At 39.8% G+C, this 18,129-nt stretch overlaps 1 protein-coding gene across 7 annotated transcripts in view; it reads left to right on the top strand.

Moving 5' to 3' along the window:
• VSTM4 (V-set and transmembrane domain containing 4) overlaps positions 1-10,337 on the top strand; it is a 101,036-nt gene extending 90,699 nt beyond the window's left edge. For 2 of the 7 annotated variants that reach the window (XR_005380357.1, XM_038578043.1), the window contains one exon: positions 9,533-10,337. Coding sequence is in view for 3 of the 7 variants with exons in the window: in XM_038578043.1 (XP_038433971.1) it covers positions 9,533-9,568 (36 nt within the window). In the remaining 4 variants the exon portion in view is untranslated. Of the gene's footprint in view, positions 1-7,680; positions 9,247-9,532 lie in introns of those variants that run through there. The other 5 variants (XM_038578040.1, XM_038578039.1, XR_005380355.1 and 2 more) reach the window with 4 other exon arrangements.
• Positions 10,338-18,129: the final 7,792 nt, after the last annotated feature.

The raw sequence follows: 18,129 nt of genomic DNA, 5'->3' as shown, positions 1-18,129 counted from the left end.
TTTAATTTATCTGGAATTTGGTGTAAAGAATGATGTAGGGATATGATTTTCTTTTTCAAGTGGCTACCCAAGTGTCCTAACAGTATTTATTGAAAAATAGTATTTTATTTTACTATTCTGGGTTAATTTCTGGACTTTCTCATCAGTGTCACTGACAGGTGTATCCCTTTGACAGTACCATTCAAATTCTGTCTTTTAATTTTGTTAATTGTTTCTTTTGCTTTTTAGCTTTTCAGTTTTATGTAGTACCATTTGTTAATTTTTTTTCTTTGTTATTTGTGCTTTTGATGTTATTACCAAAAAATATTATTTATAAGACCAATATCAGTGAGCTTCTCCCACATGTTTTCTTCTAGGACTTCTGTGGTTTCAGATATTTTGTTTAAGTCTTTGATACATTTCAAATTATTTTTTTGTGAGTGACGTGAGATAGTGGTCCAATTTCATTATTCTGCATGTGTTTCTCCAAATTTCCCACCACCATTTGTTGAAGAGACTATCCTTTTACTATTGAGTGTTCGTGGCTCCCTTGTCAAATATTAATTGACCGTATATGCTACGGTTTTTCAGTTGTCTAATGTGTCTGTATTTGTGCCAGCACTGTCATGTTTTTAGTACTGTGGCTTTGTACTATAGTTTGAAATCCAGAAGCATAATACCACTGGCTTTGTTATTTTTTTTCTCAGGATTGCTTTGGCTATTTAGGGTCTTTTGTGGTTCCACACGAATTTTGGGATTGTCTCTTTTATTTCTGTGAGGAATGCCTTTGGTATTTTGATGGGGATTATGTTGAATCTGTAGATGGCTTTGGGTAGTATGGACATCTCAGCAATATTAATTATTCCAATCCATGAACATGGGATATCTTTCTCTTTGTTTGTGTCTTCTTCAGTTTCTTTCAGCAAAGTTTTGTGGTTTTCATTGTATAAATCTTTCACTTCATTGGTTAAATTTATTCCTAAGTATCTTTTTGATGCTGTATTGAATGGGTTCATTTTCTTTTTGTTTTTCAGGTGCTTCATCTTTAGTGTAAAGGAGTGCAGTTAATTTCTATATGTTGGGCGATGCCTGGGTGTCTCAGCAGTTGGGTGCCTGCCTTCGGCCCAGGGTGTGATCCTGGAGTCCCAGGATTGAGTCCCACACTGGGTTCCCTGCATGGAGCCTGCTTCTCCCTCTGCCTATGCCTCTGTGTGTGTCTCTCATGAATAAATAAATACAATCTTAAAAAAAAAGATTTTATTTTATTTTATTTATTTATTCATGAGAGACAGAGATAGAGAGAGGCAGAGACACAGGCAGAGGGAGAAGCAGGCTCCATGCAGGGAACCCGATGTGGGACTCGATCCCGGGACTCCAGGATCACACCCTGGGCGGAAGGCAGGAACTCAACCGCTGAGACACCCAGGCATCCCCAAATAAATAAAATATTTTAAAAAAAATTTCTATATGTTGGTTTTGTGTCCTACCATGTTACTGGAATAGATTTTTACTAATTCTTTGGGATTTTCTATATATAGGAACCATATCATCAGCAAATAGTAACAGTTTTGCTTCTTCCTTTCTGATTTGAATGCCTTTCATTTCTTTGTCTTGCTTAATTGCTCTATCTAGGACTTCCAATATTATATTGAATAGGAGCGGTGAGAGTGGGCATCCTTGCCTTGTTCCTGATCTCGGAGGGAAACACTTTCAATTTCTCTCCATTAAGTATAATGTTAGCTGTGATTTGTCATATGTGTTGCTTATTATGTTGAAGTATGTTACTTCTATAACTAGTCTTAAAGGTTTTTGTCATGAAAGGATATTGTATTTTGCCAGATGCCTTTTCTGTATCTACTGAGATGATCGTGTAACTTTTTATCTTTCATTTTATTAATGTGGTGGATTACATTTATTGATTTGTGTATGTTGGGCCATCCTTGCATCTCAAGGATAAATCCCACTTGGTCTTGGTGTGTAATCCTTTTAATATGTTCACGAATTCGATTTGCTAACATCGTTTTGAGAATTTTTGCATCTATATTCATCAGGGATATTGGTCTATAATTTTCTTTTCTTGTGGTACCCCTGCCTGGTTTTTGTATCAAAGTGATGATGGCCTCATAGGATGAGTTTGGGAGTGTTTCCTCCTCCTTGATACTTTAAAGGGGTTTGAAGAGGGCTGATATTAATTGTTCTTTACATGTTTGGTAGAATTTTCCCATGAAGCTGTCTGGTCTTGAAGTTTCTTGTATTGGGAGTTTTCTTATTACTGTTTCAATCTCTTTACAGTTAGAACAATGTCTCTTTCGCTTTTCTATTTCCTCCTGATTAAGTCTTCTTAGGTTATGTGTTTCTAAACACTTCTTCTCAATTATTAAATTTGTTGGCATATAATTTTTCATAGTAGTTTCATGATTCTGTGTATTTCTGTAGTATCTGTTCTAAGATCTTCCCTTTCATTTCTAAATTTTATTTGAATTTTCTCTATTTTTCTAACTTGAGATTTGTTGATTTTGTTTATCTTTTCAAAGAACCAGCTCTTAGTTTCCCTGATCCTTTCTATTATTTTTCTGTTTTCTAGTTCATTTATTTCCACTCTGATCCTTACTCTTTTCCTCCTTTCTGTTAACTTTGGGCTCAGTTTGTTTTCCTTTTGTAGTTCCTTATGGTGTAAAATTAGGTTGTTTGAGATCTTCCTAATTTCTTAATATATGCACTTATTGTCATAAACATTCCTCTCAGAACTGCTTTTGATATATCTCACAAAAATTGATGTTATATTTTCATTTGTTTTGAGATAATTTTTCATTTCTCTTTTGACTCTTCTTTGATCCCATGGTTGTTTAGAAATGTGTTGTTTAGTTTCCAAATATTTTTAGATCTTCTCACTTTCCTCTTATTGATATCTAGTTTTATACCATGTAGTCCAAGAAGATACTTGTTATGATTTCAGTCTTCTTACTTTTCCTAAGATTAGTTTTGTGGACTGACATAATCTATCCTGGAGAATGTTCCATACACTTGAGAAAATGTGCATTCTGCTGCTATTGGGAGGATTATTCTTTTTTTAAAAGATTTTATTTATTTATTCATGAGAGACACAGAGAGAGAGAGAGAGAGAGGCAGAGACACATGTGGCAGAAGGAGAAGCAGGCTCCATGTAAGGAGCCCGATGCGGGACTCGATCCTGGGACTCCAGGATCACACCTGGACTGAAGGTGACACTAAACCACTGAGCCACCAGGGCTGCCCAGGGTGGATATTCTATATGTGTTGGTTAAATCCATTTGTACTAAAATAGTTGCAATTTCAACATTTCCTTGTTGATTTTCTGTTCAAATGATCTATCCATTGCTGAAATTGGGGCATTGAAATCCCCCACAATTATTGTATTGTCTATTTCTGCCTTATGATCTTTTATTAATTACTTAACTTCTTTTATTAATGACTTAATATATAATATACCCATATGCTTAAGTAATACTAATTACTTAATATAATTAATATATACTTAATTCATTCCTTAGTTGTTGGAGCATATATATCTACTATTGTTATATCTGCTTGATGTATCAACCCCTTTATTATTATAACCTTTGACTCTGGTTACTCTTTTTGACTTGAAGTCTATTTTGTCTGATACAAGTATAGCTATGCCTAATTTTTCATTTCTGCTTGCTTGGAATACCATCTTACATTTTTTCACTTTAAACCTATGTGTGTCTTTAGAGCTGAAATGAGTCTCTTGTAGGCAGCATACAGTTGGGTCTTATTTTTTTATCTATCCAGGCACTTGTGCCTTTGATTGGTGAGTTCAGTCCATTTACATTTAGGGTGATCATTGATAATCAAATATTTACTACTGCTATTTTATATTTTGCCTCCTGGTTACTTTGTCTCTCCATTGTTTCTTTTTCCTCCTGTTTCTATCTACTTTTGTTAAGTTGGTGGTTTTTCATGTCACTGGCATAGTCTCCTCCCATCCCCATCCCCTTTTTTTAGTTTTGTGTCTATGCTTTAGATATTTGCTTTGTGGTTGCCATGAGGTATACACAAACCATTTCATAGATAAAATAGTCCTTTTCCTGCTGATAGCGGTTTATCTTCATTTGCCTCTAAAGGTTCCATTCTTTTACTCTTCCCCTTTTATATTTTTATGTCACAAATGATCTCTTTGATACTGTGGATTTGTTACCAAGTTGTAATAACTATAGTTATCTTTCATTCTCTTTTCCTTTAATCTTTGTGCTGTAGTTAAGAGGTTAATATATTATTTTAAAGAAGAGCTATTGTATTCTAATTCTATGTATTGCCTAAATCACAGTTTTGTGTACTTTCATCTTGTCATTTCAGCTTGAGGAGCTCCATTTCTTGTAGCGAAGGTCTAGTGGTGATGAACTCTCTCAGCTTTTGTTTGGGAAGACCTTTTTTTCTCCTTAATTTCTGAAAGATAGCTTTACCAGATATTTTTGGCTGATGGTTTTTATCCTTCAGTACTTTGAATATGTCATTCCTCTCCTGGCCTGTGGAGTTTCTGCTGAGAAATCTGCTGATAGCCTAATAGGGGTGCTTTTGTAGGTTACTGTCTTTTTTCCCCTCTTGGCTGTCTTTATAATTCTTTCTTTATTGTTGAATTTGACCATTTTAATATAAAGTGTCTTGGAGAGGATCTTTTCTCATTGAGATAATAAGGTGTTCTATTGGCTTTGTGGTCTTGTATATCCAGTTCCTTCCCCAGGAGTAGGAAGTTCTCAGCTCTTATTTCTTTAAATACGCTCTCTTCCCTTCCCCTCTCTCTTCTTTATGGGATACCCATTATTCTTATGTTGTCTTTTCTATTGGAGTCAAATGACTCCCATAGTTTGTACACTATTTACAAATTTCGGTTCTCTCTTCTTTTCTACCAGAGTCATTTCTATATTTTTGCCCTTGAGCTCACCAATTCTCTCTTCTGCATCATCTGCTGTATTTCCAGTACATTCTAATGCATTCTTTGTCTCATTTATTGAGTTCTTCATCTCCAGGATTTCTGTTTGGTTCTGTTCTAGAATTTGAGTCTCTTGGTAAAGTATTCCTTCTATTAGTTTCATTACTGGTATCACTGCACTGTCTTCCTGAGTTTTCGTATGGCTTGTTGAACTCTTTACCTCAAGTATTTTAAATTATCAGGTAGACTAAAATATTCCATATCTTTGGGTTTGGTTGCCGGAAAATTGTCATTTTATCTTTGTGAGACCAGGTTACTGTGACACTTTTTCACGTTACTGTGATTGTTCATGATGTTTGATGAGAAGTGGTCCTACCACTGCATTTGAAGTAGTGAACACCTTTTCTATGTAGGCAAATTTTGTTTACTTTGATTCTAACAGCTCCACTGGTAGGTAGTTCGGGACCTTCCTTTTGTTTTCCAGAAGATGGCGCTATAGCACAAGTTTTTGGCTCCTGTTAAGGGAGCTGACAGGCTGCTATGCATTTAAAAAAGCAAAAGGTGAGTGCAGAGCAGGGGTGAGTAAGGAAGGTGTGTGCTCACTCAGTGCTTAGGGCTTTGGGTGTGCCCACTGCTTCATAGGGGGATCCTGAGGTAGGGATAGTCCTTTTGCCTTCTGGGGCAGACAGCAGGAGACACTTTAGTCAATCCCTTTCCCTCTCCCCCATCACTGTGGTCTTCCTTCCGGCTGTAAGGCACATAGCCCGCCCACTTGCACTTACTGCCTTCACCCTTCACCTTCTCTGCCAGAAAGGTGGTGCAGGCTGGTTGCTGGACCACCCACACCTTCTCTGCCATCACTGTCCATGCCACCACTGGCTCTACCACCACCACCCTCCCTCTGCAGCCTCCTCTGCAGTCCATTCCACCCACCTTCAGGTGCACAGATGGACAGATCTCTCAGGTGTCCTGGTCTGCTATACAGAGGTACTTTTCTTTTTGGTTATGGATGTCCAATTAGTTGTACATCGAAGGGGAGAGATAAAAGGAATGACTTCTGCTGCCATGATGCTGATGTCACTCCATAGTAATCCACCAGTTATTCTTTATTTTAATAATGTTTATTAATCATGGCAGGAAAATATATGCCTATGCTTCTTTCATTTAAAAGTTATTTTTAACAAAAATGTTTCTTTTTAATTTTATTAAATGCCTTTCCAGCATCTATAGAGATGACCATATTGTTGTTTGCATCTATTGCTCTAATGGATTGTATTGGTTTATTTTTCTAATATTGAACCATCTTTGCATTCCTGGAACAGTATTATCTGCCCTTTTATTTTTTTTTTATTTTTTATTTTTTTTATTTATTTATGATAGTCACACAGAGAGAGAGAGAGAGGCAGAGAGACATAGGCAGAGGGAGAAGCAGGCTCCATGCACCGGGAGCCCGATGTGGGATTCGATCCCGGGTCTCCAGGATCGCGTCCTGGGCCAAAGGCAGGCGCTAAACCGCTGCGCCACCCAGGGTTCCCTTATCTGCCCTTTTAATGTGTTGCCTCATGCTGAGTAAATCTGACTTAAATTTACATTAATAAATGAGATTGCTTTAAAACATGTGAAGTTTTTCTTTTAATGTTCTGAATCAGTTTTATTACCTGGAATTACCTTTTCCTTAAAGGAATTTCTCATAGAAATTTTCCTATAAAGCTGCCTGGCCTCGTGTTATAATTCTAGTGTTGTTCTGCTTTGTGATTGATAGAATCTGCTTTAATTTGATTGATATTTCTTTTTATTTTTTCCCATTTATTTTGTTCTTTTCTAACTTCTTTAATTGGATGCTTGATTTATTTAATTCCTAATATTAATATAAAAATTTAAGATTATGATTTTTCTGTGAGTACTACATTCTTTGGGTTCTGGCAAGTAATATTTTCTTTTTCATCATTATCAAGATATTCCAGAACTTTAGTTTTATAAGGTTAAGTCATTCAAGAAAATGTCTAGATGGTACCATTCTAATTTTGTTATTAATTTCTAGAGTATTGTGTTTCTGTCTCTTTTATGTATTTATTTTTTGTTTCCTTTTAATCAGAAACTGTTAGTGGGATGCCTGGGTGGCTCAGTCGGTTAAGCATCTGACTCTTGATTTCTGCTCAGGTCATGATCTCAGGGTCATGAGATGAAGCCCCATGTTGGGCTCTGCACTCAGTGGAGAGTCTGCTTAAGATTCTCTCCCTCTATCCTCCTCTTGTGCACACTCTGTCTCTGTTTGTTAACATTATTTTCAGAATTAAAGTTTACTTTGTAGCTTAATGTTTAGTCATTTTTTATTAGTGTTCTATGTCAATTTAAGAATAAATCATGATGTCTCTTTTCAGGGCATAATGTTCTTTTTTTAAGTTTTTGTTTTTTGTTTTTTGTTTTTTTTTTAAATTCATGAGAGACACAGAGAAAGAGGCAGACACAGGTGGAGGGAGAAGCAGGCACCCTGCAGGAGAGACTCGATCCCAGGACCCTGGGATCACGACCGGAGAGCCAAAGGCAGATGCTCAACCACTGAGCCACCCAGGTGCCCCCATAATATTCTTTATAAGACAGTGAGATGTATATAATTATGACTTTTAGGTTTTATATATCCTTGGGGAAATTTTGTCCGTTGTTTGTGTTTGGAACCCCAGAATGCAGTAAAAATGCACACTTGATGAATGTATGATGTAGAACTCCCTGTGGTCAACTAGAGTTGTGTTGTGTTGTGTTTTGTCTTCTAGCCAAAGATTGCTGAGGAGAACCTGACCTATGCTGAGCTGGAGCTGGTCAAACCCCCCCGGGCTGCCAAAGGCCTCCCCACCAGCACCGTCTATGCCCAGATCCTCTTTGAGGAGAACAAGATGTAACATGGCATCCTCTTCCGTGGTCGTCTTCTGTGGTCCTCTTTCATGGTCCTATTTATACCTGCCATCCTAGTTATTTATGATACTATGGAAACAACATCCTTATTTTTGTGCCTTCTGTGTGGCAGAGAGCCCCTTTCCAACAGTGTTCCAGGTATCTTCAAAGAAAGGTATGAGGCACTAGGTACTAGGCTCCTCTCTGTAAAAGAGTAGGGGCTGCAGCCCTTGGACAAATCTCCCAGGACAAGATTTTTCTGGGTCTGAGCCCTGAGCAGTGTGGACTCTGATTCTGAGAGCACCCAACGAGATTTTTCTGCTGAGCCAAACCCCTTCATTTTTCTTCTCTTTTCTGGTTTTAATCTTTTTAAAATCTTATTTTAATCTTCTACTCTTCCTGCATTTGTGATATCAAGCTCAGAGTATATAGCTAGAGGAAATGCCATTATAGGCCACAGTGTGAGATGATAGATAGATACTAATTGGTTTTCAGATAACATTTCTAAGGGCATCTAAAGCAGAGAAAACTGCTTATTCCAAATGGTCACTCAAGATAGCATCTCTTGTTTTAAATAGATGCACTGACCCTGCTGATTTAAGGGCAGAGGCAGATTGTGGGAAACTTTGATGTCTGAGCTAACACTCCACTGTCTCTAAATACCCCAGTGCCCATTTCCCCATCTGTGTTCACCCAAGGCTGAAGGACAAGCAGCAGGTAGCACACCATTCTAAAGGACTTCCACCTCTCCATCAGGGTGGACTTGTATTGGCATAGAAATTTATATTCTCCAAAAAATTCTTATGGAGTTAGCCATCCATTGACACACTGGAGGAAGTAAGACTTTTGGAAGTGTGCCAAGGTTACCAGCCTAATTGGATGTCCACTCGTGTGAGCAAAGGTTTTTGCCTGGTTCCCCTGGGATAGGAGAGTAGGAAGTGGAAGCTGAGCTGGGAAAATGTGTTTTAAAGACCCTACTGTTGTAAAGTGCCTCTCCTGACTCAGCTTCACATTTCTAATGTGTTTGGATTGGGGTCAGGCAGGGGGATACAGGCAAATAAATCTGTGTGGAAGTTGCTCTGTGTGGACTGATACAACATCCAGGATCTCACTGAAGATGGAGACATTCTAGAAAAGAAACATCTTGTCAACTGTCTCGTTCAAGACACCTTTTGTGTGGGTGTGCTCTGGGTGGTTCTTTACTGCATGCCACAGAAATTATTTGGCTTTGTAATGGATCATGTATATATGGTAAATCATATGTTTTAAACATAGCCTTGAGTGTGACTTGTGCCCCTCTGTATAGCTATGTGAACTTGGTCAAGTTTCTTATTCTCTAATTATCTCAGATTCATGTTTATCTTAAGGTGACTTAACCTCTCATAGAATTCTTGTAATGGGACAACAAATACTGTGAGATTCTGGATCCTATAAATTGCTTTACACTACACTGTGTTAACATTCATGCATCAGCTGGCATACATCTTCAAAATGGAAATTTCTTTACAATTAAGGCTCTCATTATGATAGCTTCAAAAAGTAAATATTTGTCCAAGAACTTAGCTATACAGTAACATTCCCAAAGATAACTTACCAATACCTCTTGTGGTTTATTGGACAGGGTCCAAATTGGGAGCAGGCAGATTTTCTAGAAGCAGAAATAGCTTGGCTTTACAAAGAGAAGGTCATTTTCTCTGGCCTATACTTGCATCTCATTCCCTTCCTGTCTGCCAGGTTTCAAAGACGGTGAATAAACCACATGGCTTTTGAGGAAGAAGTACCACTTGGAAGAATTCACTGGAACTTCCCAGAGCATCCATCAGGAGAGGAAAATATGTGGTTGGCTCATATCATAATTATCATAAGCAGCATATCCCATTTTATCATGGCAATATTCTAGCAAAATGTGGTCCTGTGGTGTTTTGAAAAAGGAGGGTGATTTCTTCATTTGCACAAGGAACCATATGGGCTAGTGGGGTCCCTGGGGTACCAGGTGGGGGTGAAGGGTGGGACATGTGAAGAGAAGATTGTGGGGGCAGCCAAGAGGGTAGGGGAGCCCCCAAGCTTCTGCAGAACCGAACTGAGCTTCAATAACCCTCAAACTCAGGGAGCTTAGGGCCATCCTATATGGAAATAAACACGTGCCACTAAGAAGACCCAGGCTTTGTAGAGCTGGTAGCTACAGGTTAGCCTAATAGGTCTTTGTTTCAGATTCAACTCAGACTTTTCCCTCCAACATTCTGGTCATAACTGCACAGATCCACACTGTGCTGTGTGACCTAGGGACCAGCTGAACACTGAGTATAAGGAGCCTACCAGACCATCACGTCCTACTGAAAATGCTTCCCAAGGGAATCTTGGAAGGTACTTTCGACATCCAAGCAGAGATCATCCCACCATTGTCTCTAGAAGCAAACTATCCAAGTTCTGCTCATAACTGGAAGCAATGGATAATCTGTCCCTGGTGCTTCCTTGGGGTGGTAAATTTTTTTTTAATTTTATTTTTTTAATAATAAATTTATTTTTTATTGGTGTTCAATTTGCCAACATACAGAATAACATCTAGTGCTCATCCCATCAAGTGCCCCCCTCAGTGCCCACCACCCAGTCACCCCCACCCCCTGCCCTCCTCTCCTTCCACCACCCCTAGTTCGTTTCCCAGAGTTAGAAGTCTCCATGTTCTGTCTCCCTTTCTGATATTTCCTACCCATTTCTTCTCCCTTCCCTTCTATTCCCTTTCACTATTATTTATATTTGGGGTGGTAAATCTTGACATTATTGTCATAGTAAACCTAAGAGGCGGATCTATTCATTTGTGGCCTATCAAAAAAAAAAAAAATCACTAACCATGACTTGCCTTAACATTTCTAAAGGTAAGTAAGGGAAAAACCTATCATTCAAATGGAAATTAGGAAAAGCTCTTCAAGTTGCTTTTACTCTCAGGCCTGTATTGAAACGACTATACTTAAGCAGTTTACAAAAGGGACAATGACTTGCGTATTTAAAAGAAGCCAAAACAGGTAAGAGCCCATTGTTCATAGATGCTGTCAGATTTGTTGGTGAATTTTGACCTAGGCCAGCATGTCATGGAACATGACAGGAAGCAGGGCAAGTAAAAAAGCCCTGAACTAAATAAAGCAGGTGTGGTGCCGGGGAAAAGGGTTGGGATTTCTTTGGGATCACATCTTCGTTAAAGCATTATGATTTTGTTAGCTCACAGGGCAAGTCAGAAAAAGCTAGCCCCCTAACCCCACCCCTCCTAATGTTTGCTGGAGTGAAAGTGACATAGGGCACTTGATATTTTTTAGTGCATAGTCATCTGGGTCACCCCACACATCAATAAGCCCAAAACACTCACTTGGGATAAGAACACTAAACGGATTGATGCTTTTAGGGACTATTCATGCCCTTGTTCATCACTCAGCCTCTGGTATGCATGACTATGACCTAGGCTGGGCCAAGAATTGGGCTCATGCTCCAAGGCCACAAAAAAAAAAAAAAAAAAAAAATGGTCCAAAGCATGCAAGACACCTAGTCTGGGCTGATCAGAATCCTTGGGAGAAACAAACCATCTTTCCCTTGGGCAGCGAAGCTAGGATGCCACGTATCAGATCTGCCTCCAGCCATGTCTCTGGCAAGTAGAGAAGCCTTGAAGGAGGAAGGAGACTTTGAGAGAGAAGTAGGGAGGAAAATGTTCTGGATGTACAGAATCCTAGCTCCCAGGCCCTAGAATCCCCTGGACTTTTCTTTCCTTCAGATCAATTCACTACCCCATTTTCCTACCTTCTAAACCCTAGTTTGGGTCAAGCTCATCAGGTTGCAATGGAGAGAACTCTGACTAATATGGAATGCATCAAAGTTGCTTCCCAGCTCAGGAAGCAAAAGAGTGACAACTGAGTGTCACTACCCAAGGAATCTGCTTATATTATATCTCATGATGTACTTGTAGCCACGAGCTCCTGCTGTGCTCTCTCTGCACCTTCTCACTGAGTGGGCTTTCTCAGTGCCCTAACAGCACTCTTCTTGAAGGAGAGGGATTGTCAGGCTTCAGGACTGCTATTCTTCTGATGGAGGGTCTACTGGCCTGGAGTAGGGACACCAGCAGGCCTAGAGTAGTACTAAGCAGCACTGGGGACAGGGTGGGGAAGGGCCCAGAGTGGAAATTCAAATGAGCCATGTCATAGGGATACAGGAGGAAGACTTTTTGTGTGGCTGTGAAGTTTAGGGTGGCTTCTTTATAGAACATGATGTCTCTCAGTATCTATGTATTTCTTGGGGACAGGGTGGGACCCAGCCCTGTGTCATTCTTAGTCCATTACAAGGTGAGGTGGCCACATGGTGGGGAGGTTGACTCCATCACATCCCACTCTCCACATAACACAAAAGCTATGCACTGGGAAGAACACAAAGTAGACATTCATGGTCTAGAGGAAGGGCCTGCCTTCAGCATGGACAGATTGAATGTGAGCTACAGTGGAGTGTCCAAATGGGTAAGATAGACTAGTGCTCCCTAAACTTCAACAGATCACCTACGGGATCTTGTTAAGCTATGGATAGTGGTTCAGGAAGTCGAGGTGGGGCCCGGGAGTCTGTGTTTCTGACGAGCTCCCAAGGAGTGCCCATGCTTCTGAATCTGGACCACACTTGGAGTGGCATCGATGTAAACTGTTGGGAAATGTGGATCTGGAAGCCCTGGAGGGTTGGGGGCTGTCCTCAGAGTATAGGTCATAGTTGAAGCCTGATAGCAAAATCCCCAGGGAGAGGCAACCCAGTGAGGAGGGAAGGTGCCCCAGCCACAGTGATGGGGAGCACACTGCTGGCAGCTCCAGGAGCAGGTGAACAAGTGATTAGAGGAGTGGGAGGGGGCTGGAGAAAGCCAGGTCTGTGAGTTTCTCAAAGAAGGAAGTGGTTAGCAGTGTGCACCCTACAGAAGTCAAACAGAGGTTGAGCCTTTGTCCATTCTGAATTAATTGTACATTTTGCATTTTTCAAAATGATTTTCTTTTTTTTTTGCTGGGGAAAACAATTCCCAAAGTGCACAAGGCTAACAGACTTTGGTATTTCCCCCCCAGAGAAGTGTCTTTCCATAGGGTGGCGATAGGGGGAAGATTCTTTCTTTATTAATTTTTTTATTAGAGTTCAATGGGCCAACATATAGCATAACACCAAGTGCTCATCCTGCCAAGTGCCCCCCTCATTGCCAATCACCCCACCCCAACCCCCCACCCACTTCCCCTTCCACTACCCCTTGTTCATTTCCCAGAGTTAGGTGTCCCTCATGTTTTGTCACCCTGAACTGATATTTTCATTCATTTTCTCTCCTTTCCCTTTCACTAATTTTTATATTCCCCAAATGAATGAGACCATATAATGTTTGTCCTCCTCCGATTGACTTACTTCACTCAGCGTAATACCCTCCAGTTCCATCCACGTGGAAGCAAATGGTGGGTATTTGTCATTTCTAATGGCTGAGTAATATTCCATTGTATACATAGACCACATCTTCTTTATCCATTCATCTTTCGATGGACACCGAGGCTCCTTCCACAGTTTGGCTATTGTGGACATTGCTGCTAGAAACATCGGGGTGCAGGTGTCTCGCGTTTCACTGCATCTGTATCATTGGGGTAAATCCCCAGTAGTGCAGTTGCTGGGTCGTAGGGAAGATCTATTTTTAACTCTCAGGAACCTCCACACAGTTTTCCAGAGTGGTTGCACCAGTTCACATTCCCACCAACAGTGCAGGAGGGTTCCCCTTTCTCCACATCTTCTCCAACATTTGTGGTTTCCTGCCTTGTTAATTTTCCCCATTCTCGCTGGTGTGAGGTGGTATCTCATTGTCGTTTTGATTTGTATTTCCCTGATGGCCAGTGATGCAGAGCATTTTCTCATGTGCTTATTGGCCATGTCTATGTCTTCTTTGGTGAAATTTCTGTTCATGTCTTTTGCCCATTTCATGATTGGATTGTTTGTTTCTTTGCTGTTGAGTTTAATAAGTTCTTTACAGATCTTGGATACTAGACCTTTATTTCTTGGGTCATTTGCAAATATCTTCTCCCATTCTGTAGGTTGTCTTTTAGTTTTTTGACTCTTTCTTTAGCTGTGCAGAAGCTTTTTATCTTGATGAAGTCCCAATATCATTGTTGCTTTTGTTTCTTTTGCCTTCATGGATGTATCTTGCAAGAAGTTGCTGTGGCCAAGTTCAAAAAGGGTGTTGCCTGTGTTCTCTAGGATTTTGATGGAATCTTGTCTCACATTTAGATCTTTCATGAATTTTGAGTTTATCTTGTGTAAGATGTAAGAGAATGGTCTAGTTTCATTCTTCTGCATGTGGATGTCCAATTTTCCCAGCACCATTTATTGAAGAGACTGTCTTTCTTCCAGTGGATAGTCTTTCCTGCTATGTCGAATATTAGTTGACCATAAAGTTGAGGGTCCACTTCTGGATTCTGTATTTTGTTCCATTGATCTATGTGTCTGTTTCTGTGCCAGTACCACACTGTCTTGATGACCACAGCTTTGTAGGACAACCTGAAATCTGGCATTGTGAGGCCCCCAGCTATGGTTTTCTTTTTTAATATTCCCCTGGCTATTCGGGGTCTTTTCTGATTCCACACAAATCTTAAGATGATTTGTTCCAACTCTCTGAAGAAAGTCCATGGCATTTTGATAGGGATTGCATTAAATGTATAAATTGTCCTGGGTAGAATTGGCATTTTCACAATATTAATTCTTTCAATCCATGAGCATGGAATATTTTTCCATCTCTTTGTGTCTTCCTCAATTTCTTTCAGAAGAGCTCTATAGTTTTTAGGGTATAGATCCTTTACCTCTTTGGTTAGGTTTATTCCTAGGTATCTTATGCTTTTGGGTGCAATTGTAAATGGGATTGATCCTTAATTTCTCTTTCTTCAGTCTCATTGTTAGTGTATAGAAATGCCATTGATTTCTGGGCATTGATTTTGTATCCTGCCACGCTGCCAAATTGCTGTATGAATTCTAGCAATCTTGGGGTGTAGACTTTTGGGTTTTCTATGTAGAGTATTATGTCATCGGCGAAGAGGGAGAGTTTGACTTCTTCTTTGCCAATTTGAATGCCTTTAGTGTCTTTTTGTTGTCTGATTGCTGAGGCTAGGACTTCCAGTACTATGTTGAATAGCAGTGGTGAGAGTGGACATCCTTGTCTTGTTCCTGATCTTAGGGGAAAGGCTCCCAGTGCTTCCCCATTGAGAATGATATTTGCTGTGGACTTTTCGTAGATGGCTTTTAAGATGTTGAGGAATGTTCCCTCTATCCCTACACTCTGAAGAGTTTTGATCAGGAATAGATGCTGTATTTTGTCAAATGCTTTCTCTGCATCTATTGAGAGGATCATATGGTTCTTGGTTTTTCTCTTGCTGATATGATGAATCACATTGATTGTTTTACGGGTGTTGAACCAGCCTTGTGTCCCAGGGATAAATCCTACTTGGTCATGGTGAATAATTTTCTTAATGTACTGTTGGATCCTATTGGCCAGTATCTTGAGAATTTTTGCATCCATGTTCATCAGGGATATTGGTCTGTAATTCTCCTTTTTGGTTGGGTCTTTGTCTGGTTTTGGAATTAAGGTGATGCTGGCCTCATAGAACGAATTTGGAAGTACTCCATCTCTTTCTATCTTTCCAAACAGCTTTAGGAGAATAGGTATGGTTTCTTCTTTAAATGTTTGATAGAATTCCCCTGGGAAGCCATCTGGCCCTGGACTCTTGTGTCTTGGGAGGTTTTTGATGACTGCTTCAATTTCCTCCCTGGTTACTGGCCTGTTCAGGTTTTCTATTTCTTCCTGTTCCAGTTTTGGTAGTTTGTGGCTTTCCAGGAATGCGTCGATTTCTTCTAGATTGCCTAATTTATTGGCGTATAGCTGTTCATAATATGTTTTTAAAATCGTTTGTATTTCCTTGGTGTTGGTAATGATCTCTCCTTTCTCATTCATGATTTTATCAATTTGAGTCTTCTCTCTCTTCTTTTTAATAAGGTTGGCTAATGGTTTATCTATCTTATTAATTCTTTCAAAGAACCAACTCCTGGTTCTGTTGATCTGTTCCACTGTTCTTCTGGTCTCGATTTCGTTGAGTTCAGCTTGAATTTTAATTAACTCTCTTTTTCTGATGGGCGTTGGGTCCATCTGCTTTTTTTTCTCTAGCTCCTTTAGGTGTAAGGTTAGCTTTTGTATTTGAGTTCTTTCCAGTTTTTGAATGGATGCTTGTATTGAGATGTATTTCCCCCTTAGGACTGCTTTTGCTGCATCCCAAAGATTTTGAACGGTTGTATCTTCATTCTCATTAGTTTCCATGAATCTTTTTAATTCTTCCCTAATTTCATGGTTGACCCTTTCATCTTTTAGCAGGATGGTCCTTAACCTCCACGTGTTTGAAATCCTTCCAAAATTCTTCTTGTGATTTAGTTCTAGTTTCAAAGCATTATGGTCTGAAAATATGCAGGAGACGATCCTAATCTTTTGGTATCGGTTCAGACCCAATTTGTGACCCAGTATGTGGTGTATTCTGGAGAAAGTTCCATGTGCACTTGAGAAGAATGTGTATTCAGTTGCATTTGGATGTAAAGTTCTATAAATGTCTGTGAAATCCATCTGGTCCAGTGTATCATTTAAAGCTCTGGTTTCTTTGGAGATGTTGTGCTTAGAAGACCTATCGAGGGTAGAAAGAGCTAGATTGAAGTCACCAAGTATAAGTGTATTATTATCTAAGTATTTCTTCACTTTGGTTACTAATTGGTTTAAATATTTGGCAGCTCCCACATTCGGGGCATATATATTGAGGATTGTTAAGTCCTCTTGTTGGATAGATCCTTTAAGTATGAGATAGTGTCCCTCTTCATCTCTCACTACAGTCTTCGGGGTAAATTTTAGTTTATCTGATATAAGGATGGCTACCCCTGCTTTCTTTTGTGGACCATTTGAATGGCAAATGGTTCTCCAACCTTTTATTTTCAGGTTGTAGGTGTCCTTCTGTCTAAAATGAGTCTCTTGTAGACAGCAAATAGATGGGTCCTGCTTTTTTATCCAGTCTGAAACCCTGCGCCTTTTGATGGGGTCATTAAGCCCATTCACATTCAGAGTTACTATTGAAAGATATGAATTTAGTGTCATCATTCAGTCCCTGAATACCTATTCAGTCCCTGTTTTTGTGGATTGTTTCCTTGGACTTCCTCTTTCTTTTACTGGGTCCGCCTTAATATTTCTTGCAGAGCTGGTTTGGAGGTCACATATTCTTTCAGTTTCTGCCTATCTTGAAAGCTCTTTATCTCTCCTTTTCTGAATGAGAGCCTTGCTGGATCTTGGCTGCATGTTCTTCTCATTTAGGACCCTGAATATATCCTGCCAGCCCTTTCTGGCCTGCCAGGTCTCTGTGGAGAGGTTTGCTGTTATCCTAATGCTTCTCCCATAAAGGTTAGGGATTTCTTGTCTCTTGCCGCTTTAAGGATCTTCTCTTTATCTTTGGAATTTGCAAGCTTGACTATTATATGTCGAGGTGTTGAGTGGTTTGTTTTTTATCTTAGGGGGGGGATCTGTCTATCTCCTGGATCTGAATGCCTGTTTCCCTTCCCAAGTTAGGAAAGTTCTCAGCTATGATTTGTTCAAATACACTTTCTGGTCCTCTATCCCTTTTGGTGCCCTCTGGAACCCCAATTAAATGTAGATTTTTCGTCTGAGGCTGTCATTTATTTCCCTTAAGCTGTTCTCATGATCTTTTGTTTTTCTCTTTTTTCCTCAGTTTCTCTTCTTGCCATCAACTTGTGTTCTATGTCACTCACTCATTCTTCTACCTTGTTAACCCTCATTGTTAGGACCTCCAGTTTGGATTGCATCTCATTTAATTCATTTTTAATTTCAGTCTAATTAGATCTAAATTCTGCAGTTATGAAGTCTCTTGAATTCTTTATGCTTTTTTCTAGGCCACCAGTAGCTTTATAATTGTGCTTCTGAATTGGCTTTCTGACATTCAAATGTAATCCAAATTTTGTAACTCTGTGGGAGAGAGTACTGTTTCTTATTCTTTCTTTTGTGGTGAGTTTTTCGTTCTAATCATTTTGCTCAGTGCAGAGTGACTGAAAACCAGTTGTATTGGAAAAAGGAGAAAAAGAAAAAAAAAAGTGGGGGGGAGGAGGGAGGGATAAACAGAAAACAAAAAACAAGGGTGGGGGAGTATCCTCTGGTTCTATATACTGTAAGTCCCTTGACTTCCCCTGGAGCTTTCCAGCTTGCTTGGTCAAGAACTGGCTCTTCCCCTGTCCTTCCAGCTGGTCTTCTGCGGGAGGGGCCTGCTGTG

The sequence above is a fragment of the Canis lupus genome, chromosome 28, assembly GCF_011100685.1.
Source record: "Canis lupus familiaris isolate Mischka breed German Shepherd chromosome 28, alternate assembly UU_Cfam_GSD_1.0, whole genome shotgun sequence".
In the NCBI taxonomy this organism is placed as follows: Eukaryota; Metazoa; Chordata; class Mammalia; order Carnivora; family Canidae; genus Canis; species Canis lupus.
This window is presented reverse-complemented; position numbering and strand designations above follow the sequence as displayed.